Source organism: Callithrix jacchus, chromosome 1, assembly GCF_049354715.1.
Source record: "Callithrix jacchus isolate 240 chromosome 1, calJac240_pri, whole genome shotgun sequence".
Taxonomy (NCBI): Eukaryota; Metazoa; Chordata; class Mammalia; order Primates; family Cebidae; genus Callithrix; species Callithrix jacchus.
This window is the reverse complement of record NC_133502.1, coordinates 124,074,902-124,099,955: the sequence shown is the minus strand read 5'-3', so window position 1 is coordinate 124,099,955 and position 25,054 is coordinate 124,074,902. Positions and strand designations below refer to the sequence as shown.

Below are 25,054 nucleotides of genomic sequence, written 5' to 3'. Positions count from 1 at the left end.
GATGGTCTTGATCTGTTGACCTCGTGATCCACCCGCCTCAGCCTCCCAAAGTGCTGGGATTACAGGCTTGACCCACCGCACCCGGCGATGATAAAATTTCTAATTCAAATAAATATAAGCCTTATTTACAAAGTGAACATTTTGTAAATAAAATGTTCATTTTTTCATTTTTATGCTGAAAAAGTTCATTTTTGCATTTTTATGCTGAAAAAAAAAAAACCTCATTACAATCATTACTAAACTCATTGATGCACCAGCCACTGAGCTAGGTTCTGGGAATACCACATGAATAAGAAATGGACTCTGTTCTCAAAAGCAAGTAGTCAGTGTAAAAGACTTTGTCTAGTGCCTGCACATCTACACTTAAACAACTTTAAGCAATCTTCTATTGTTATTAAAGTGATTCTAGACAATGTTTCAAAAATATATCACAGATACTAATATGAATAGTTTATATACTATTTACTTATTCTTGACTTTACCAAAAGCACAGCAACTAATACTTGTTAATACAAATGTAAAATAATTGCATTTAATATCAGTTTCAATTTTAATCTTTACACAGAAACATTTACAATGACTTTCCAAAAATCACAGAACAATTTTGGAGGTATTTTGACAAATATGTTTTGGCTTTTATTTATTCCAGTCCATTTAAAAAATAAGCAATTAGGTTGAGCCAAAAGAACTATAATGAAAAAGTTTTAGAATACATTACATGCTGTCAGTGATGTCAAAACAAAAGCTGGCTATGACTAGAAAAGCAGGGCTCTCACCTGCCAATAAACTGCCCTTGATCACTTACAAGAGGGGCGCATCCCCACAGACTATATGTGTATTAAAAAAATACTTGAAAGGGAAGAAAAAGTATCACACAGGTCACAGCAGCAGTCTCAATAGACCCCTAAGGGATTTCAACTCGTCTTGGCCTTGTCATCCTCTATGCAGCTTTCCACTCGGCCCAGAAAATGTCGATAGGAAAATGTTTGAGGGGCCTCTGGTGGAAATTTTTTCATTCTTTCTGCATTGACAGGATGCCAAATCAATATTTACTTCCCACTAACAAGCTGCTCGAGGTCTCAGTAGAAAATATTGTAGAGAATGCGGGAAGACACAGTAATAAACAGCTGTCTGGCTGTGAGGAAAACATGAATTGACTGGAAACAGGTCCATAGTAAAAGGTCACTGAAACTCATGAACTCCTCAGGTGTCCATATCAACTACTAACTTTAAAGATACATAATAAAGAATCTCTTTTCCTAAGAGGTCTGAGAGAATGGATCCTTTTCAGTCTAGCAAGCACAGAGGTTGACTCAATAATTTAATTAATGCATTTGCTAAGACCCATGTTGGCTCTATCCCAAGGCATTTGTTTCATTTGTTAAGTCCAAAAGTACAAATAGAGGGTTAACTTTCCTTTCTACCTACTGGAATACTTCTTTACCTAACAGAAGTAAATAATAGGGAAGTGTTTATAAAAGTTAGACATCTGGTGAAAATGTAAGGTGTGGAATTCTTATTTGGAAGTTAAATATATGAAACAGTAAAATGAAATACCTGTCCTTCAAGAAGTTTCTGAATGTACAACATCCATTCCTTGTCATTTTCAGCATCAATTTTTGTTTTTTCAATTTCCTGAAGAAAGAAAATAAAAACACTGGTGTTAATAGAATTTATATGAAGTTGATTTTACTATTAGATACTGAGTAAGTCTAGAGTAATATCACTAGAATTAGTCAACAAAGAACAGTCTGTCATCTTCAATTAGAAATATTTAAATCCATGCTCTTTAAATTTTAATTTATAAATACATACTATGGAAGTTATATTTATATATTTCACAGTAATTCAGAAATATTTAATTTTTACCTTCACAGTGGAGCTCAAAGTAGGGGCTAATATGGGAGTGAAAGCAATTAAAGTGAAAAACAAGATGGAGTTATATAAAAGAATCATTTATAGGTGACCCTTGTGAGATAACATGAAACCTAATATTCCAAAATCTGATTTGTCAACAGATAATTAAGTGGTAATTGTTATCATTACAAACAGAATAGAACATGGCATGACTCTGGTATATCTATCCAATAATCTACTGATAGGCAAGGGACATACCAACTTAAAGTGCTGTAAGTCATGAAGTATTTTCAACGAATCAATTATCATGATAGAATATTTATGGAATTGAAATGTATTCACATGTGCAGTTGATGATTCACTTGAAATTGTAATTCAGTTTACAAAAAAAATAGACTTTCCAAGAAAGGAAGGGGATGAGAAACTATTATTTATTGAAATTTACTGTATGGCAGGTATCAGGCTAGGTACTTCAGATAGGCTATCATAGTTTTGATGTGAATTTACCATAGTTCAATATAGTGTAAAGAACATAAATCAAGTGATCTGAGCTCTGCCTGGGCAACTCCTTGGACCTCTAGAAGATGTCACAATCAGTCTAAATAAGCTCTGGTCTATAAAGAAATCTAGTAAATATATCAAAATATACCTATCTCTCTCAGAACAGTGTGTTTATATCTCTTTTTCTTCCAGGAGGGACTTGATTTAAGATTGTGTGAAATGCATGTTACAGTGCTGTGTACTCTGTCTTAGACTCTACCTGCCCAGAGGCAGAGGTGCCATTTCTTCACAGACATGTGCCATCTAGTCTTTGGGGCTATCAAGAGAGATCCTTTTCTAATTCATATATTCAAAGAGGACAACTTTTCTAACTTACTCACTCAAAGAGGGTGTTTTTCTCTAATTTCTTAGCCCAGAGAGTGCCTCATTTTAGAGACTTCTTGGTCTCAAAATGGTGGCTCTGTGTTCCAGAATTATGTACATGTGTTAATGTAAGTACATGTGTGCATGTATAAACACATACATGCCTACAGACATACTCATATGAGGGACTATGCTAAATCTGAGTGTTTTAAAATTCCTAGTCAACAGTAGAGGCCTTATTCTTAATTTTTTGTTAGGTTTCTCATCAATCAACATATTTTAATTAAATGCCTATAATAAGGCTTAGTTAACACCCTTGCCAAAAGTAATCATTCCCATGTGTCTTACATTTGATACTATATGTGATATTGTTCTTATACTTCAAAGTTTAGAATTTGATAAAAAGTAATAGACATTTTGGCATAGCTGCTGAAAACAGAAACTGGTAAGTCACCCATGGGATGAGAATAATACCAGTAGGATTTCTTTGAACTATTTTCTAACGATTCTTGGCAGTTCAAAAATCTTTGCATATTGTAGATTTGCTCTATTCCAGAGATCTTTCAAAAGCTGATGAGAGGCTACAGGATGATCTCATACAAACACCCAAGTCTATTGTTGAACAAATATTTGGTGAGAAGCTGCTGCCATCATCTTTTGCCATTCCAAATGATAAATATCTAATATGCAAGAATTAAAGCTCAGAGGTACAGTAGGGTAGCAATGACATCCCACACATGTTTCGCAAAAGACTGCATGGGATGAGAGTCTACTGTTTATGAGGTAGTGACTATGTCAAAAATGCAGTGTTTTCCCCAGGAGGTGCTGAAAGGCTACTAAAGAGTATACCTGTATGCATATAAATTCACAGAGAAGTATTTTGCCCAATTTTAAGAAATAAATATTTTTCAACAATATATTTTCAAAAGATATATTGATTAATAATTATTTTAAATTTAGCTATGAAAGTAATAGATTAGCCCTTTTAAAAAAATCTCTTAAGGAGAAAAAAACTTCAAATCAATGGAGACTCAGCTTAACTAAATCCATTCAAGCTAGCTTAATTAAGTATACTGGCTTCCACAATATATAACAAAATTAAGTTAAAATGGAATAGATAGGAAAGAATAACTGAATTTAATAACAAGTAATTCAAAAGGTTATAAGTACTAGTTTATTTCTATATTATACAGTTGAATTTCTTTAAAGGCTTTTTGAGTCCGTTAATACTTAACATATATCTTTCATTGGCATTTTAACAATCTTACCTTCATTAATACTATCTTAAAGATGAAATTACAAGATATAAACAAATAAAATATGTACTTAAGTCCAATGTGTAATAAACACTTTACTAATAAATACTTAACTGATCTTACCACTTCATCTTCTGTGTCTAATATTTCCTCTAGATCTGACCGTGAAATGTTCAGGATAGAAGCTGCCAAGGTCTGGGCTTTATGGGTTGAGGTTTTACAGATGTCCCTGTTTTTCTTCATTTTTTTAAGCTCTCTTATTTGTCGCCTTACCACATGGACATCATTTTGTAACTCTCTGGCCAAAGCCTGTAACATATTGGAAAGAAACTGAGCTTATATGGAAGTCATAATAAAGACAAAGCAGTAATAACATACAAGTGTGAAGATACTAACAAATCTTTTTTTATGAGGATTACTCTGATTTTAATTATTTTGGAATATAGCAGATTGCTCTTTACTTACTGTCAGTATGCAATAAAAATTCTCTTCAATAAATACTTAACCAACTTCCCAGATTAAACAAAGCCCCCCCACCTCTCTTTCAGATATACCAATGATATGTTACTTGGTGAGTGCTTACAGCAGGCAGGCTATTTTTAATCATGCCAGAGGCACAACTACTTCCACTAGTTGACCTAACACCAAGAGTCAGGTTCTACTTATTCCTCAATGTGCATATATTATTTGTAACAGGTTAGTTGCAAAATTCATTTAATTGTTACATAAACCAATGAAAGATTACTGAAGAAAGAACTGTTTATATCTTATAGATACTAGATTAGAAATGCTTTAGAAGAAGTTGAGAAAGACAAATGGGATCAAAGTTTAATTATGTGTGGTAAGTTATCTGTGGGCAAGACAACAATAAATGATTGAAGAAAAATTATTAAAAAAATCAAGGATTGCTTCACAAGCCTTTAAGTTGCCCCTTTGAGAAATCAGTAAATGCTAGCTCATACCACACCTATGTGTGGGTAACAAAAAGTTGCTCCTTGATCTGGTTGGACAGAGTGCCTCAGTTCATGGCTTTGTGACAATGAGAACAGGTTAGTTACATGTTGGGGCTGTTTCTAATCTTTTGCTAGCATAAGCAGTGTTACAATAAATAATGGCACTCAGATATTAATTTTGCATCTCTAGGATATATGGCTAGAATTGAAACTGCTGAATCAAACGGCGTGCATAATTTTGACAGCTGTTACTTAATTCTATCCCTGTTCTCCATTCAAGATAGTACTAATATATATCTTCACAAAGAATGAATGAAAGTATCTGTTTCTCCACATGCTTAGCAAAATACCACTGTTATTTCAGAGTAGTTTGTTTTTTCACTGTATTTTAGTTTCCGTTCTCTCACTATAAACGAAGTTGAACATCAGCCTTAAGAAATTATATTTTCTTTGTAATTTTTTGTCTTTCTTAGGGATTTACAGTTTTTTATATATTAGAGAAATCATATTTGCCTATTGTATATATTTCAATTTTTTCATAATTTGTTTTTTCTTTTGACAGTAATGTCAAAGAAAAATATTTTTAATTTTGTATGTACTCAAATTAATGAATCTTTTCCTTTCCCACACTTTTGAATTTAGTGGATACTTTAAAAAGCATTATCCACAATGAAGTACACAGAAAATACTTTCAAACCACAACTTTTGTTTTGCTTTTATTATTTTTCAGTGAAAATTTTTGTATCCATTTGTAATCACTTAGAAGATTATTACATAAAATCATACTCAGTTGTCCCGTCACCACTTGGCAAATAGTCCATCTTTCTCCCAGTGATTTCATAAATCTTTATGTCAGTGTCTGAGCTTTCTATTCTGATCCCTCTCTTTTTATTAAAGTTTTACATTTGAGTATATTTTAACTAATAATGCTGTATTTAAAATTTTAACATTGGTCAAGGCTATCTCTCTCTTATTACCCCTCTACATCAGATTTTTCTTGGTGTTTTTGCTTATTTGATTTTCCATATGAATTTCACAGTCAGCTTGTGTAGATTCTCTGCCCCTTAAAAATGTCTTACTGGTAATTTTATTTCCATCATGTTAAATTTTATTTGGATCATGTTGACATTTTGGAATGCTGTGTCTTCCTAATCAAATAATATGGTATTCTTTTCCATTTGTTTAGGTCTTTATCTGTGTTTCAAAGGATTGTTTTAAAGTTTGCTCTGTACAGATCTAGTTTATTTCCGGGCATTTTATTTTATATATTTTTTCCTATTTTTTTATAGGAGTTTTTCAGTTGATTCCTGTTCCTAGGAATTCAAACAACTAACTGTAAAGACTGATTATTTTATCTCCTTTTCTTTTATCTTTATACCTCTAATTTACTTTTCCTTTCTTATTTCCCTGGTTATTAAGTTCCCCTTGAGTGATACTAAACAGTCTTATGGATGGACATACTTGACTTGTTCCTGATTTTAGTGAAGTCCTTCTGTTTCCTGGAAAACACTATACCAGCTTTTGATTTGATTTAGCCTATTTTAATATACTAAGAAAGTAACTGGAAGTAACTATATTTTATTTCCTACAGAAATGAATATTTTCTTAAGTATCCATTCTAGCATCTATATAGGCTATCATTGTTTTCTATCATAAATCTATTAAAAGGATTATTGGTAATTTTCTTAGTATTGAGTTATCCTTGCATTCTAGAATAAACTGTACCTGGTTTTGGCACAATTTTTTGGTGTGCCGCCAAATTTATCTGCCAATATTTTATCTAAATTTTCTGCACTAATATGAGATTTGTTCATTTTTATTTGACACAATACTCCAGAAAAGTTTGGAATATATCTTTCTTTTTCCATGTTCTATAGTAGTTTCAATGAGATTGAATTTATCTGCTCTTTATTGATGTGGTATCACTTAGTTGCATTTGGACTCATATTTATTACAGCGGAAGGCAGCTTTTTGACAATTAGTTTTGATATTCTATCTGTTCTGGAGTGAGTTTTGGTGCATTATATTTTCCTAGAAATTTATCCATTTCATTTAGGGTTTCAAATTTATTTGAAGAGAATTAAGTAGTCCGCCACGATTTTGTTTTTCCTGCATCTAGGTCTAGGATTACGTTCACTTACCACTTCTTATTTGTATGGTTCTGCTTTTGTGCTTTCTTTTTTTCTTAAGTAGGTAGGTTAAAGGTTTATCTATTTTATTGCTTTTTATTTTATTTTCCAAAAAATCTTGTATTGATTAATTTTACAAATATTAATTTCTATTTTAATCTTTAGATTCTGGTTATTTTTCTTAATTCATTTGCTGAATGTTTATTCTGATTTTTTATTTATTAAATATATAAGGCTACAAATTTTTTTTGATCACCATTTCAGCTTTATCCTATGGGTTCCAATAATTACAGAATATTATTCTTTTCTTTTTTCTTTTTCCTTTCTTTTTTTTTTTTTTTTTGAGGCAGAGTTTCACTCTTGATACCCAGCCTGGAGTGCAATGGCGTGATCTCTGCTTACCGCAACCTCCGCCTCCTGGGTTCAGGCAATTCTCCTTCCTCAGCCTCCTGAGTAGCTCGGATTACAGGCGCCCACCACCATGCCCAGCTAATTTTTGTATTTTTAGTAGTGATGGGGTTTCACCATGTTGACCAGGATGGTCTGGATCTGTTGACCTCGTGATCCACCCGCCCCAGCCTCCCAAAGTGCTGGGATTACAGGCTTCAGCCACCCCACCCAGCCCCAGAATATTATTCTTTTAGGGATATTCTGCAACGTGCTCAGATTTTCTCCTTAACCGAAGAATTTTTAAAAGCATTTTTCTGTTTAATATCTACATGGTAGTGACTTACCTTTTCCAGTTTTGTAATAAATTGTAGTTTCATTGCATTTTCTCTACTATTTATGCATAGTATTTATAAACATTGATGCTATTTATACTATTAATAGAATATTATCCATGCTATTTTGACCTTTCAGAATAATTGAGATTTTCTTTTTGGAGTGTCTCAGGTAGGATTTCTGAAGAAAAGACTCTGAGATGCAGATCTGTGTGCAGTATATCTACGGGGAGTGCACTTAGGAACAACTGTAGGAAACTTAGGAAGGCAGGACTGGGCAGGAGAAGCTGTACTGCATGGCAGTTTCAAAAGAGGGTTCAAGCTACCTTATGGGAAGCTTTGGAGTTGAGATGTATTGTGAGCGAGGCGGTGGGTACGTATCCAGACAGCTGTCAAAAATCTTATTAAACTGAATACTTAAGGCCTGTGCATTTTATTTCATTTCTTCTTATGTCTGATTTCTTTTAATTAACATGGTGTTTTTAAGATTCATCCACATTATCATATGTATCTGTAAGTTTTTCTTTTATTTACTGTAGGATGCATAATTAAATGTAATAAGTTCAACATATTTAAATGTACAATTTGATCAGCTTTAATATATACACACGAAACCATCAAAACATTTTTTTGAGATAATTTTATTTTCTTTTACTTCCATCACTTTATCTGCCAGCATCCTTTTATCTGTTCCTGTTGTCTCACCATCTTTTCCCATCAATTTTACATTTATTTCCGTCTTGCAAAGGTACTTTTAAGAGAAAATTATTTCATTAACATTTTTAATTCATAGTAAAATATTTTCATCTGCTCTGTTGCAACTTACCTCTGTTGAAATGTATTTTCCTGCCTTTACTTTTCCTATTTCTTTCCTCCACCCTTATTCTAATATATTTGTACAGATACTGTGCTGGTTCCTTCTTCAGGACTCATTTTTGAAAGAAGAGTTTTTCTTGGACCATTTGTTTATAGAAAGTTATGTAGCGGAGGGGCTTGGGCTATTTTCTATGCTGTTCAAATATTACATATAAATTTAGGAGTTGTTTACTGGTGAATTCCATTAGCCAGGCTATTTTTATTATAGAACTGTTTTGCTGTTGTTTTACAAGTAAATAATGTATTTTCTTGGCTGCTATGAGAAATGCTGCTTCCTGCAGATTGGTCTTGTCTGTGTTACTCTTCATTAAGCCCTGCCTCTTCTCTTTGGAAGCAAGCCAGGTATAGAAATATTATAAACTATTGAAGCTCCATTCCCCTTTTTATCTTGGTTAGTCTAGCTAAACATCTTTCAATTTATTTTTTCAAAAAACCTCATCTTAGTTTCACTGATCTTTTCTATTGTTCTTCTAGTCTCTATTTCATTTAGTTCCACTGTAATCTTTATTATTTCTTTCTTTCTGCTAAAGTTGAGCTTAGTTTGTTCTTCTTTTTCTAGTTCTATGAGTCATAAAGTTAGGTTGTTTATCTGAGAAGCTTATTTTTTCTTAATGTAGGTGTTTACACCTATATTTCCTCTTACAAATGCTCTAGTTTCACCTTGTAAATTTTGGTATGTTGTGTTTCCATTTCTGTTTCTCTCAAGGTATTTTTAAATTTCCATTTTGATTTCTTCTTTGACCTACTGGTTGATCAAGAGTGTCCATATTTTAATAAGTTTTATAAGTTTTCCAATTTTCCTGTTATTGAATTGATATTTAGTTTCATATTATTATAATAAAAAATACTTGACATGATTTCAATCTTCTTAAATTTGCTGAGATATTTTGTGGCCTAACATACAGTCTATCCTGGAAAATGTTCTTCAGGCTTGAGAAGAATACAAACCTGCTGCTGTTGGATGGCATATTCCGTATATGTTCAGTCCATTTGGTCTATAGTGTTGTTCAAATCTGCTAAGTCCTTATGGATTTTCTGGATAATGTATGCATTACTGAGAGTAGGGTATTAAAGTTCCCTACTGTTTGGATCAGTTTATTTCTCCTTTCAGTTCTGTTAGTATTTTTTCTATACATTTAAGTGCTCCCAAGTTTGGTGCATAAATATTTATAATTATTATATTTTCTTGATGAATTGACACCTTTAATATTATATAATGGCCTTCATTGCCTCTTGTGACTATTTTTTACTTAAGTCTATTTTGCCTCATAAAATTATAGCCACTTGTGCTCTCTTTCTGCCATCATTTGCATGAAATATTTTTTCCACCCCTTTACTTTTAGTCTATGTGGGTCCTTAAAGCTGAACTGAGTCTCTTATAGCCAGCAAATTACTGGATTTTTAAAACTATCCATTCAGCTACTGTCTACTGATTGGTGAGTTTAATTCATTTACATTTAAAATTATTACCAGGGAAGGACTCCCTGTCTCCCTATTTATATCTTGTTAATTTTTTCTTACTGTTTTGTAGTTTCTTTGCTCTTTATTCCTCTCTTTCTATCTTATCTTATGATCTGATACTTTTTGTAGTGGTATGCTTTGATTCCTTTCCGTTAAACTTATGTATATCTAGATCTACTACAGACATTTCCTTTGTGGCCACCATGAGGTCTACATAAAATATGTTAGGACTTTCTATTTTAAGCAGTTAACTACTTAGCCTTAATTGCATATAAAATCTCTATATTTTTACCTTTAAATCCCTCACATTTTAGGTTACTGTTATAATATATATTTTTATATTGTGTATTCACAAAATTATTGTACAGTTATATTTAATATTTTAATTAAAACTTTTATATGAGAGTTAAGGTGATTTATACAAAACCATCACAATATTAGAGGACTCTGATTTTAACTCTATATTTAGCTTTACTAATCAGAGTCCTTTCCTTTCAGCTTGAATACGTCTCCTTGGCATTCCTTATAAGGACCATAAATTCCCTCTACTTTCATTTGTTCGGAAAAGTTTTTATCTCCTTCATTTATGAAGGAAATATTTGCTAACTGTGGTATTCTTGGTTGGCAGGGTTTTTTCCTTTCAATATATCATGCCACACCCTCTTGGCCACAAAGTTTCTACTGAGAAATTCACCAATAGTATTATGGGTCCTTCCTTGTATGTGATAAATCTCTTTGGCTGCTTTCAAAATTCTCTGTCTTTAACTTTTGGGAATTATAATGTGTCTCATGAATGTCCATTTCTCTCACCAAATTTGGGAAGTTTCAGCCATTATTTTTTTTAAAGAAACTTTCTACCTTTTCTGTCTCCTCCTTCTGAAATTCCTATAATGCACATATTGTTGAATTGCATCCCATAGTTCCTGTAGGCTTTCTTCTGCATTTCATTCTTTCTTTTATTCTGACTGGATAATTTCAAATGACCTCCCATTGAGTTCACTGATTCTTTCTTATATTTGATCAACTCTGCCTTTGAAGATCCCTATTGAATTTTTCAGTTTAGTCATAGTATTCTTATCTCTGGGATTTCTGTGGGGTTTTTTTTCTATTTCTTTGTTGAACCTCTGAGTTTAATCATGTGTTGTCTTCCTAATTTCATTTAGCTGTCCATCATGTTTTCTTATAGTTGACTGGACTTTAAGAGGATTAATCTGAATTTGTTGTCAGTTTTTATATATTCATTTACTTAGGGTTAACTGAGCTTTACTATTTTCCTTTGATTATGTCATGTTTCCATGATTCTTCATAATCCCTGTATCCTTGCATTGCTGTCAGCACGTTTAAGGAAGCAGCCACTTCTTCCAGCCTTTACAGGTTTTCTTCAGCAGGAATAGTTCACCAGTCAGTCCAACCTTTGGATCTGAACCGGCCAGCAGACAACATCCATGGGTAGGTAGGCAGTACTTGCTGTCAGGCTCTCCAGTTGGGCAGAGCTGCTGTCCATACTGATAAGGTCAGGTGGTCACTGGTTAAGCTCTGCAGTCAGATAGGGCTGCTGGCTGGGTTCTAGAATTGCTTCTTGTTGACATAATCCAAAATACATAAGTAGGACTATATCAAACTAAAAAGCTTCTACACAGCAAACAACAGTGAAAAGACAACCTACAAAATGGAAGAAAATATTTGCAAGTCACATATTTGACAGAGGTTAATATCCAAAATACAGGCATACTTCAGACATATTGTGGGTACCATTTTAGACCACCACAATAAAGTGAGTCATACAATGTTTTTGGTTTCTCAGTGAATGTAAAAGTCATGTTTATAAGTGTGGAATAGCATTATGTCTAAGAAATTTATCTACCGTAATTAAAAATACTTTATTGCTAAAAATGTTAATGATCATCTGAGCCTTCAGCACATTGAAATAACTTTTCTAATGGAGTGTCTTGCCTCAAGGTTGATAACTGCTGACAAATTAGGGAGATGATTGCTGAAGGCTGGGCTGGCTATGGCAATTTCTTTAAGAAAACAATAAAACTTGCCATATCCATGGATTCTTCCTTTTATGAAAGATTTCTCTATAGCATGTGATGCTGTTTCATAGCATTTACCACAGTAAAACTTCTTCCAAAACTGGAGTCAATCCTCTCAAACCCTGCCACTGCTTTACCAACTAAGTTTACGGAATATTCTAAATCTTTTGTTGTCATTTCAACAATGTTCACAGCGTTTTCACCAGGAGTAGATTTCACCTCAGGAAACCACTTTATTTGCTCATCCCTAAGAGGCAACTCCTCATCCATTCAGGTTTTATCATGAGATTGCAGCAATTCAGCATATATTGGGATCCATTTCCAATTTTAGTTCACTTGCTATTTCTACCACATCTGTAGTTTCTTCCTCCACTAACATCTTGAACCCCTCAAAGTTATCCATGAAAGTTAGAATCAACTTCATCCAAACTCCTGCTAATGTTGCTATTTTGACCTCTTCCCATGAATCGTGAACGTTCTTAAATGGCATCTAGAATGGTGAATCCTTTCCAGAAGGATTCCCGTTTACTTTGGTCAGCTCCATCAGAGGAATCACTATCTACAGAAGCTATGTCTTATGAAATTTATTTCTTAAATAATAAGACTTTTAAGTCTTCAACTTTAAAATTGAAATTACTCCTTGAACCATGAGCTGAAGAATGGATATTATATTAGCAGGCATGAAAACAGCTTTAATCTCAATGTACACCTCCATCAAAGCTCTTGGGTGACTAGGTACATTATCAATGAGCAGCAATATTTTGAAAGGAATCTTTTTTTCTAAGTAGCAGGTCTCAACAGAGGGCCTAAAACATTCAGTAAACCATGCTGTAAATAGATGTGTTGTCATTTAGGCATTGTTATTCCATTTATAGAGCACAGGCATAGTAGATTTAGCATAATTCTTAAGGGCCCTAGGATTTCTGGAATATTAAATGAACATTGGCTTCAACTTAAAGTCCTCAGCTGCATTAACCCTAACAAAAAAGTCAGTCTGTTCTTTGAAGCTTTGAAGCCAGGCGCTGACTTCTCCTTTCTATCTTTCTCTTAGATGGCATCTTCTAATAGGAGGCTGTTTTGTCTACATAGAAAATATGTAGAGAAAGTCAAATAATCTCTGTTTGCAGATAACATGATTGTATATTTAGAAAACCCCATCATCTCAGCCCAAATCTCCTTAACCTGAAAAGCAACTTCAGCAAAGTCTCAGGATAATACAAAATCAATGTGCAAAAATCACAAGCATTCCTATACATGAATAACAGAGAAACAGAGAGCCAAATCATGAGTGAACTCCCATTCACAATTGCTACAAAGAGAATTAAAAAATCTAAGAATACAAGTTACAAGGGATGAGAAGGACCTCTTCAAGAAGGACTACAAACCACTGCTTAAGGAAATAAGAGAGGACACAAACAGATGGAAAAACATTCCATGCTCATGGATAAGAAGAATCAATATCATGAAAATGGCCATACTGCCCAAAGTAATTTATAGATTCAATGTTATCCCCATGAAACTACCACTGACTTTCTTCACAGAATTGGAAAAAACTACTTTAAATTTCATATGGAACCAAAAAAGAGCCCACATAGCCAAGACAATCCTAAGGAAAAAAAAAAAAACAAAGCTGGAGGCATCACACTACCTGACTTCAAACTATACTATAATGCTACAGTAACCAAAACAGCATGGTACCAGTACCAAAACAGATATATAGATGTATGAAACAGAACAGAGGCCTCAGAAATAGCACCACACATCTATAACCATCTCATCTTTGACAAACATGATAAAAACAAGCAATGGGGAAAGGATTCTTTATTTAATAAATGGTGTTGGGAAAACTGGCTAACCATATGCAGAAAGCTGAAACTGGATCCCTTCCTTACACCTTATACAAAAATTAACTCAAGACAGATTAAAGACTTAAACATAAGACCTAAAATCATAAAAACCCTAGAAGAAAACCTAGGTAATACCATTTAGGACATAGGCATGGGCAAAGACTTCATGATAAAACACCAAAAGCTATGGCAACAAAAGCCAAATTGACAAATGTGACCTAATTAAACTAAAGAGGTTCTGCGCAGCAAAAGAAACTGTCATCAAGCAACCTACAGAATGTGAGGGAATTTTTGCAATCTATCCATCTCCAAAGGCTAATATACAGAATCGACAAAGAACTTAAACAAATTTACAAGAAAAAAAACAACCCTATCAAAAAGTGGGTGAAGGATATGAATAGACACTTCTCAAAAGAAGACATTTATGCAGCCAAGAAACATATGAAAAAATACTCATCATCACTGGTCATTAGAGAAATGCAAATCAAAACCACAATGAGATACCATTTCACGCCAGTTAGAATGGCATTCATTAAAAAGTCAGGAAACAACAGATGGTGGAGAGGATGTGGAGAAATAGGAATGCTTTTAGACTGTTGGTGAAAGTGTAAATTAGTTCAACCATTGTGGAAGACACTGTGGTGATTCCTCAATGATCTAGAACTAGAAATACCATTTGAACCAGCAATCCCATTACTGGGTATATACCCAAAGGATTATAAATCACTCTACTATAAAGACACATGCACACGTATGTTTATTGTGGCACTGTTCAAATAGCAAAGACTTGGAACCAACCCAAATGCCCATCAATGATAGATTGGATAAAGAAAATGTGGCACATATACACCATGGAACACTATGCAGCCACATGTGTTTGGTTTTTTTCACTAGCTTCTTTGTTTTCCAGAACTTAAAGTATAATTAAAAAGAAAATATGTTGTTTAATGTAGTCACTTTCATCAGTGATCTTACCTAGATCTTTTGGATAACTTGCTGCAGCTTTCACATCAGCCCTTGCTGCTTTACCTTGTATTCTTATGTTATGTAGGTGGCTTCTTTCCTTGTATCTCTGGTAGCTTTAAGGTGTTCTGCTGCTTCCTCAGCTCTCTCACCCTTTGTAAAACTGAAGATAGTTAGGGCCTTGCTCTGGATTAAGCTTTAGCTTAAACTGTTGTGACTGGTTTAATCTTTTATCCAGACCACTAAAATTTTCTGTATATCAGCAATAAGGCTGTTTCACTTTCTTATCATTTTTGTTTTCATGAAACAGCATTTTTTGTTTCCTTCAGTAACTTTTCCTTTCCTTTCACAACTTGGCTGTTTGGTGCAAAAGGCCTAGTTATAGCCAGTCTCAGCTTTTGACCTGCCTTTCCCACTAAGTTTTTCTAGCTTTTGATTCAAAGTGAGAGATATGTGACTCTTCTTTTCACTTGAACTCTTAGAGGTCACTATAGTTAGTTAGTTGGCCTAACTGCAATATTGTTGAATCTCAGGAAATCTGGAGGCCCAGGGAGAGGGAGTGTAATGGGGAAAAAGATAGTTGGGAGAGAACAGTCAGAATACACATAATATTTATCAGTTATGTTCACTCCTAATTAATATGGGTTCTGCTCATGGCACCCCAAAATAATTAAAACACTAACATTAAAGATTACTGATCACAGACCACCACACCAGATAGAATAATAATGAACAAGTTTGAAATATTACAATAGTTAGCAAAATATGACACAGAGACACAAAGTGAAAACACATTGTTGGGAAAAACAAATGGAGCTGATAGATTTGCTTGACACTGGGCTGCCACGAACCTTCAATTTGTATAAAACACAGTATCTGAGAAGTGCAACAGAGCAAACACAATAAAATCAGATATGTCTGTATTTAAGGAAGAGCTACATCATATCTTTTTTATTTACCAGTTTTCTTATTCTTCTTCCTCCTTTCCTTCTTTCCCTGCTCGTTCCCTCTCTCCCTTCTTTTTTATTTCCTGGCTTGTGTCAGATTGATGGAGCTTTCTTTATTCCTTTTTTTCATCAAAATTCTTTACAAATTAAATATTTTTATTCTTATGGTCATCTTTAAACATTTGAAATATATATTTAATATTATATTTTGAATCAATATCTAGAGTTTCTTATACTCCATATTATTCCACCAAAGCAAAAAGGAAACTTAACTCTTCCAACCAACCCACTGCCCCCATTTCTAATACTGTAAACATTAAGGTCAACAATGATTTAGATTTAACCAGCTTACAGGTTTTCTACTATCTTCTTCGTTTTCCATTGTTTCATATGTTCAAAAGTTGACAGGGCAGAGAGATTTGAAGAAGTGATAAGATAAACTACTTGAAGATATGAAGTAGAGGACAAAGATCTTGAGCGAGAAGAGGGCCCACAGTGTTCAAAAAAAGAGCAAGAAAACCAGAAAGAAAGGCTGAAGTGGAATAAGTGAGGTAAAATGTAGTAGAAAGTGAAGTTGCAGAAGAAACAATAAAATTAATCATGAAGTCCTTTATGGGAAGACAAGGTTTTCTATTTTCTTGAGTAATAAGAAGTCATGTGAGATGGAGTCTCACTCTGTCACCCAGGCTGGAGTGCAGTGGCACGATCTCAGCTCACTGCAACCTCCACCTCCCGGGTTCAAGAAATTCGCCTGCCTCAGCCTCCAAAGTAGCAGGGACTACAGCCGCCTGCCACCAGACCTGGGTAATTTTTGTATTTTTAATAAAGAAGGGGGTTTTGCCATGTTGGCCAGGCTGGTCTCGAACTCCTGACCTCAAGTGATCCACCCGCCTCAGTCTCCCAAAGTGCTGGGATTTACAGGCGTGAGCCACTGTGCCTGGTCATGTTTCCTATTTTAAAAGGATCATTCTGCCAAGTGATAAAGAAAAAACTATTCTGGGTCAAGAGCTGAAGGAGGAGACTAATGCATAGGTACAAGCAAGAAATGATGGTAACCTGAACCAGGAGAGTAGCAGTGGTGACAGGCAGCAGAATCCTAGGTCTATTTTCAAATAACAGCAGACAAAATTTGAAGTATTTGAAATGCAATGTGAGAGAAAGGGAAGAGCCAAATATGATTACAGATTTGGGGCCTAACCATCGATGACCAGTGAAAAAATTTTTCTGAGATAGAGAAAGAAAGCCAGGAGAAGCAAAATAATTTCTTTCAACTTTTTTGTACATGGTAAGTTTGAGATGCTTATTAGACATCCAAGTGAAAAATCACAATTAGGCAGGAAGATTTAAAAATCCATAGTTTCAAGGACAGGATGAGAACAGGCATATATTAGGGAGCCATAGGTCAGAATATGGCATTTTAAATTACAGTGTTCGGAGAGACTGTCTAGAAAGTGAGTATAGATAATGAAGAGGAAAGGTATAAAGACCGAACCCTAGGTAATTTCAACACTTAACGTTTGTCAGGAAGAGAATGAGGACTAGCAAAGAAGTCAGAGAAGATCAGCTAGATGTGATAAGAAAAACTGGCTGGGCGCAGTGGCTCATGCCTATAATCCCAGCACTTTGGGAGGCCGAGGCAGGTGGATCACTTGAGGTCAGGAGTTTGAGACCAGCCTGGCCTACATAGCAAAACCCCCGTCTGTACTAAAGATACAAAAATTAGCTGGCATGGTGATGGGTGCCTGTAATCATAGCTACTGGGGAGGCTGAGGCAGGAGAATCACTTGAACCTGGAAGGTAGAGGTTGCATTGAGCAGAGATCGCACCACTGCACTCCAGCCTGAGCAACAAAAGGGAATCTCCAACTCAAAAACAGAATTTCAAATGCTCCCAAGGGTTCAAATAAGGTAAGAACTGAGAACTGATCACAGATTGGGCAAAATGGAGATTACTGCTGACTTTGAATAAAGTACTTTGGAGGGGTAATAAGATTGAAAGCCTAACTGGCGAAGGTTGAAAACAGAATGGAAGATAAGAAAGGGGGCAGAGAATAGGTATCACTTTCGTGGTGTTTTGCTACATGAAAGAGGAGAAAAATGAGTTCAAGGAGATAGAGAGTCCAGTAAAGGTTTTTTTGGTAAATGGTGTGTGTTTGCTAATGTAAGTGATCCAATATAGAAGGAATATTGGTGATACAAAGTGTAGGGTTAAAATTACAAGGCCAAAGTCCTGGGGAATATGAGGAGATAAAATCCAGTGTGCAAAGTGAAGTTTTAGCCTTAGACAGGCGTGCAGATGGTTCATTCCTAGTAATACGAGGGAAGTGACAGTACGTGGGCACAGATTTAGGAGGAATCTAGAAAATAAAGGTAATGAAAAAAGGAGGAAATTATCTGTGGGTTGCTTCTGTTTTCTCAGTAAAATAAGAAGCCAAGATTGAGTGGTTAAGCAGGGGATGCTGAAAGTTTGAGAAGGCAGCAGAATGACTGGGAAACATGGAGCCTGAATGCACTGGAAACTATATAATAGGATTATCCGATATTGCTGAGAGCCCACCCGAAGTTCTTGGTTATTTGTTTAAATAAAGATGAATCAGCATGTTTATGTTTTTATTTAAACACATTCACTTCCTTGGATTCAGGTGAGAACTAGGCAGAGATTCAAAATAAAGTAGATTTGAGTTTTTTCCACAGGAATATGACAAAGGGACAAAGGAGGAAGTTGAGGATATATGCAAGAAAATGACTATGATACAACATAGAATCCATGCTGCATAAGGAGGGAAGCAAGGGCACAATGGGAAGGAGGCTGGTAGTAATTAGTGAGAAAGTAGTAAGGCCAGTACATTTGAGGTTATAATCAGGTCAAAAATTGTTGAACCATGAGCACAAAAAGAAACAGTGGTCAAAGAATAAAACGCTGGAAATGGAGATTTTGGAATTCACATAGTTATCTGTAATGACAAGGCCAAGGGTAGTGTTTCTTAGTGGGGACATATTTGGCATTTGGGAAAAATAACAATTTTTCACTGTATGAGACTTTTCTTCCCAAAGCAGAACTTTTAACAACCCTGGCTCCTGGGTATTGAATGCTAGTAGCATCTACCAGTCAGTGTAACACAAAGAACCCACATACATTTCCAAATGCTCCCTAAGGTAGGTGGTGATCCATAGTTGAGAACCATAAATCAGCGGTATGATGATGGGAATAATCATTGGAAACGAGGATGCTGAAGAATAGAAAGGGAATATCCAATAGGGTATTGGATGGCTTACAAGGATATGAAGTCACCAAAAGTCATAACAAGATTGTGTTGGAGAGAAAGATAATAATTTGGGTGCTAAGCTGTATGACTAGCATTCTAAAATGAGATACAAATAATTTGGGTAGGTGATTCTAATATGTTCCAATTAGCTTCTGATCTATTTTAATATTCATTCCTACATCTTAACCAACCAACAGAATTTCTAAATAGGGATGAATAATACAGAAATTCCAGGAGCAACCCTCATGTACCACATGTCATAAAAAGAGGTACCTAAATGAAGTAGAAGCAATGCTAGATGGCCTACATAATGAGTAGTGTAGTTATTATATGATATATTCCACATGCCTTCAATTCCAGTGCATTGATTTTTAGAAAATACTACGTTGTTCGGTTGAAATACACTTCAGAATGCATGAACAATCATTTTCCCTCCCAAAGTGTATCTTTCATATATAATAGAGCTTTCATTGCACTAGGTTCACTGAACTGTTTTACCTTCCATACATATATCAAAGCTAACTTCTTATTTTTATAAGATCACATTTGCCTTGTATTTACACGTTGGGTCTCAGTTTTACTTTCCTCTTTTTAAAAAAAAAAAATAAAACAGTCTGTTTTCAACACTGGGTGCTACTTCCATCTGGCTTTTATCTTTACTTCCCTCTTACTGTTACAGAATTGCCTTCTTATTACCACTTCAAAATCTGCTCAGTTACTCTCTGAGCAACTCTACAGCCCCCAAAGGGTTTTGAAAAACCCTTTAAATTATCATTTGCTAAAAACACTGTAAGTTTTAAAAAGTGTCACTCTATTCACATCAGTTGAATAATGTTCCTTAGCTAACAATTGTTATCAAAGTAAGTAAAAACTTTGTATGGCACGAAGTAAGCATTAAATGTTAACTCAATTTCCAAAACCTGAGGTCGGCCTTCTTGCAATTCTTGGGATATCATGAGCTAGAAATTATCCCAATATCTGAGGATATTGTCAAAATATGAATGCTTTTTGGATATACATATCGATTTAAATTTACTTTACTTTTCCATTATTATAATTAATTGTAACCAGCCACCAATAATGATTGTGAAAAATATAGTAAGCAATTCCATTTCTGTCTTATTAGATTGAGTTTTCCAGTCTTTATCATAAGTCTTTATCTGTATAGCTAGTTACATATAATTTTTAGTTTCATTGAATCATTATGGATTGCTTAGGCTTTTTTCAGTAAGATTACATTTTACTGGTGATATCTGTAGGAAGGAAGGTGATAACTGGTGGCTCAGATACTGTGGAGTCACTACTGCCATCAGGGTTTCTGGGATAAATAATGAATTTTTTAAAAATAGGTTTAAAACAGCTTTCTTGAGATATAATTTACATAAAGTTTCCCAAATAATGTAATGTATTTTATTATGAAGATTTTCTTTAAACACAGTTGTCACTTCCTTTTTCAGTAATGACAAAAGAGTTAACTCAAGTTGAATTGTATCATAGACCTGTTCATAAATCTTAATTACGAGTACAGTCCCAAAGTATTAACAATTGTTATGTGTAAAAATGAAATTCTAATGCTCCACAAATATTTTTACCTAAGAAGCAAGAGATTTTAAATCTTACCAAATCAAGTTCATATTGATAATGAAGCCATTTATGCTTCCAGCTAAATATTGGCTTTTGGATTGTATTTATTTCATAGCTAACAAAAAACACTGAAAAGATGGAGCTTGGCATATGACTCTCACATACAGGCACATTAACAAGCCTGTATCAGGGCTGAGTCAAACTGAGCAAATACTTCTAGAAATTTCCCTTGTGTGTTTTATTGAGTTATTAGGAGAATTCAAAGCCTCAGCTCTGCCACATATATCCAGCCCAGATGCTCAAAGTACTTGATTTCACCCCAGGGCCAAATTCCATATTCAAGACTAGATCTAGAACAGATGGCCACTCCACCTCTTCCATAATCTCGTTGTGCCCTGTGAATAAATGAAAAGACTAAAGGGAACATAGATTCCACATCAGGGCCAGAACAAACATTATTACTATTAATACTACTAATAATATTTATTAAGTACTTTTGTGTACATGATACCCTAATAAGCTCTGCATGGAATGAGTCCTGGTGATCATAATGTTTCATGTAGGTACTATGTGCATTCCTTAACTACGCTCATTAAAGAATGTGCACAGTCCTCACTGTTCAGAGTTTTCCATCTGAGCAGTGACTATATGTCCAGTACAATTCTTGAAGCAGATATAAATTCAAGAATTTAATGAGCCCTGTTATGTGCCAGTACCCTGAAGACAACAAATGACAATGTTCCTTTCCTCAAGTTGACTATAATCTATTTGAAACAGAAAGAAAAATACAAGTTTACAATTGTGTTAATGTATGTGGTACATATAATAAATGTTCAGGAAACAAGTCAGAGCCATACTATTACTGCTATTACCACTGCTGATAATAATAGTTGATACTGAGATAGCAGTTAGGAACTGTTCTGATCTTTAGCCATGGTAACTTATTTAAATCCTCACCTCACATATGTTCTATTATTATAGTCATTCTATATATGGGGAAACTGAGGCACAGAGGATTCAGTCACTATCCTGAGGTCAGAGAGCTAGTAAATGGCAGATTTGGGCTCTATCCTCTTAGCTACAGAGTTAAAGGGCAGATTCATGAAAGAGGAAGGCCCAGAATTAAATCTGAAGAGAGAACAAAGAGGGAAGGTATTTTGGGTGAAAGAGTAGTGTGAAAGAAGATTAGACTTCATTGGGATAACACCCAGTTATAAAAGGTCTTAAGTATTAAATATGGAGGAAGCGTATTTAGGGAGTCACTGATGATATGCTGCCTTAGATGGTGGGTCCTAGGCATTTCTGCCTAGACCTAGGGCCATATGTGCAAGGAAGAGAAAGACTGATAATCATGCCTTGAGATAATCATGCCTTAAGACCCAGTCTTTGCCTTCAATATATGGTTTGGGCATTAATTTGCTGATGGCTCCTTATTTGAAAAATAGGTTATACAGTAGATGTGATGCCAACAGCAACTATATATTGGCACTAAAACAGTTAAGAAAAGCAAATGTCAAGTTGCCATTGGAAGTCATGCGTTATAAATGGTGTTACTAAATGCCAAATTGGTATGTGTTGTTATTTGAATACAATTCTTAAAAACAATGTAAGGAATTACTTCTAAAACTTTATTATGTATAATAATCACTTAGTTAACTTGTAAAATGCAGATTATTGGGCTCCACTCCAACCAGGATTTGATTAAATAGGTTTGGGGCCCAATATTATTTATTATATTTAAATGCAATAAAAACTATTCTGAGTCAGGTGTGGCAGCTCACACCTGTAATCCCAGCACTTTGGTAGGCTGAGGTGGGTGGATCATGAAGTCAGGAGTTCAAGATCAGCCTGGCCAACATGGTGAAACCTCATCTCTACTAAAAATACACAAAATTAGCCAGGCATGGTGGCATGTACCTATAATCTCAGCTACTCGGGAGGCTGCGGTGCAGAATTGCTTAAACCCCAGAGGCGGAGGTTGCAGTGAGCTGAGATCACACCACTGTGCTCCAGCCTGGGTGACAGAGTGAGACTCTGTAGGTAATCTAAATACCAAACTGAAATAAAAATTCTGAAAATTCTGAAAGAGTACCAAAGTCAGTCTGTTCATATTTGTCATCTTTCCCTATTATATAATCTTTAAAACATTATTCAAATTGAAGTCATGAAACCACAGCAATCCTGCATTCATCTAGGGCTTTTCAGCTTTAGATAATTTCTAGATGGTACACGTCTGCAGATACTAAAGTTTGTCTTCTCTTTGTTCTGCTTGTCATTGCCATTCCTCTGTCTATTCCATGTCTTGATAGTTTGGGGCCTGAGCTTCAGACGTCTCTTAGCATCACTGAACCCTGAGCAAGTGTCTGGTTGTTCCCGCCTGAACGATTTTCAAAAGGAGAGTAGTGTGGGAATGGCTTAATTCTTTCAACTTAAAAACTGTCCAGATTACTTGACTAGTATAATTTCATAACTAAATTGATATTAATAAAGATATTAATAAGATGTTAGAAAATTTTAAACTATAAAAACAAATTCTTTATGAAGAAACTATTAGCAATGTGATAAATAGATTAGGAGAAGATGCTTTGTGTGTTAGGAAAGCAGAGAGAAATTTTATTCCCCAAATCATCTCAAGTAGGCTACTGCCTACTCTACCTGAAGTAAAGTACAAGTCAGTAAACCGCAAATAATTCAAACCTTCACAAATATGGTGAACTCTTCCACTTTTTCATTAGCTAACAGCAATTTCTTCTGTGCACCTTCTAGGACCTGCTCACTTTGCAGTGCTAATACTTGAAGCTGCTTAGATGCTGCTGTTTCAATTTCTGCCATTGCAGATTCAGTCTCATTTATTTTTGATACTAGGAGAGTAAGTTTGAGATCCTGCAAAAGATCAGCAGTCATAAAATCAAAGATATTTTATAAACATATTTGGAAGAGTTAGTTATACATGTCAAATAAGGAAAATATTTTATTATTCTCTCTATATAAGTATTTACTATTTGGGTAAAATTAGTGATTATTTTCATTAATTTTCAATAAAACATCCTAAGTACATATTCTCATATAATTATCAAAATTAGTTTATGGTTTTTAAAGATTACAAATAATTAAAGTCATAGAAGCTATTTTAGACCAAAAGATCCTCTACATAACAGAAATATTTAGTTTGAAAGTTTAGGCAGGCCTACAAAATTCATATATACTTGTATAAATACCAGTGATTAATAATAGTTTTCATTTATTAAAAACCATCAAGACAAATGACACCTGTTTTCTCTAATACAGAAAAATACAGAAGTATCTTTAATGCTAATCAAATATTTAGTGCTTCATGTAAAGATACAAATTCTCTTTGCCATTATCTGAAGTGTTTAAGTAGCTTGTGGTTTTGAGAAGGAAAAAAAACAACAATGTTAAAAATGAAACATGCTCTCACTCATAAGTGAGAGGTGAACAATGAGAACACATGGACACAGGGAGGGGAACACCACACTGTCACACCCGTTGAAATCTGTTGGGGGGTGGGAGCCTGTCGGGGGGTGGGGAGCGAGGGGAGGGATAGCATTAGGAGAAATACCTAATGTAGATGACGGGTTGATATGCAGCAAAGCACTGCATGTGTATGACTATGTAACAAACCTGTACTTTCTGTACATGTACCCCAGAACTTAAAGTATAATAAAAAATAAAATTAAAAAAAAGAAACATAAGAAATAAATGAAACAAACACCATTATTTCCATCTCTAAGCTAAAATGTCCTTTTTAAAAACATACCTTTTTTTCTAACTCCTCTTTAGATTTTTGATACATCTGCTCATACTGTGACTTTTCTTTTACAGCAACAGTAAGTCTTTGCTTTAGTGAATCAATTGATACTTTCTTGTTGGAACATTCTTCAGTTAATGTCTTTACCTACATTAAAAGCATAAAGGTAATTACTATTGTTAAAGGCATTCTAGTACTATACTGTACTTGTTCCAACAGAAAATAAATGAGTGAATGAGTCTAATTCCATTTATTTTCTCATAATGCTATCAAATCAAGTATATTTACAGAACTCACATTTTGTATGAAAGTAATAATCCTTAAATCAATAAGAAAAACCAAAATTGCACACAAACTATATGAATACTGGTATGTATATCCTTGTACCCAATAACACAATATTAATGTTAACTACATATCCATGAATTACTAACCTAAATTTCCATTGTTCTGATTCTGAAACAAGCCAAGTTATAGATAACTTTCCATTGTATTCCCCAAAATAAGTATTACATGCCCATTTCT

The 25,054-nt window shown here is 34.5% G+C and overlaps 1 protein-coding gene across 10 annotated transcripts in view; it reads right to left on the bottom strand.

Annotated features, from left to right (window-relative positions):
- The window catches only part of CNTLN (centlein), a 329,556-nt gene that overhangs the window by 15,805 nt on the left and 288,697 nt on the right, over positions 1-25,054 (bottom strand). For 4 of the 10 annotated variants that reach the window (XM_054256412.2, XM_054256395.2, XM_054256403.2 and 1 more), the window contains 4 exons: positions 24,539-24,676; positions 23,458-23,643; positions 4,092-4,286; positions 1,558-1,635 (listed from right to left, as the gene is read on the bottom strand). In XM_054256412.2, the coding sequence (XP_054112387.2) occupies positions 1,558-1,635; positions 4,092-4,286; positions 23,458-23,643; positions 24,539-24,676 (597 nt within the window). Of the gene's footprint in view, positions 1-1,557; positions 1,636-4,091; positions 11,781-23,457; positions 23,644-24,538; positions 24,677-25,054 lie in introns of those variants that run through there. The other 6 variants (XM_054256414.2, XM_054256409.2, XM_078369716.1 and 3 more) reach the window with 2 other exon arrangements.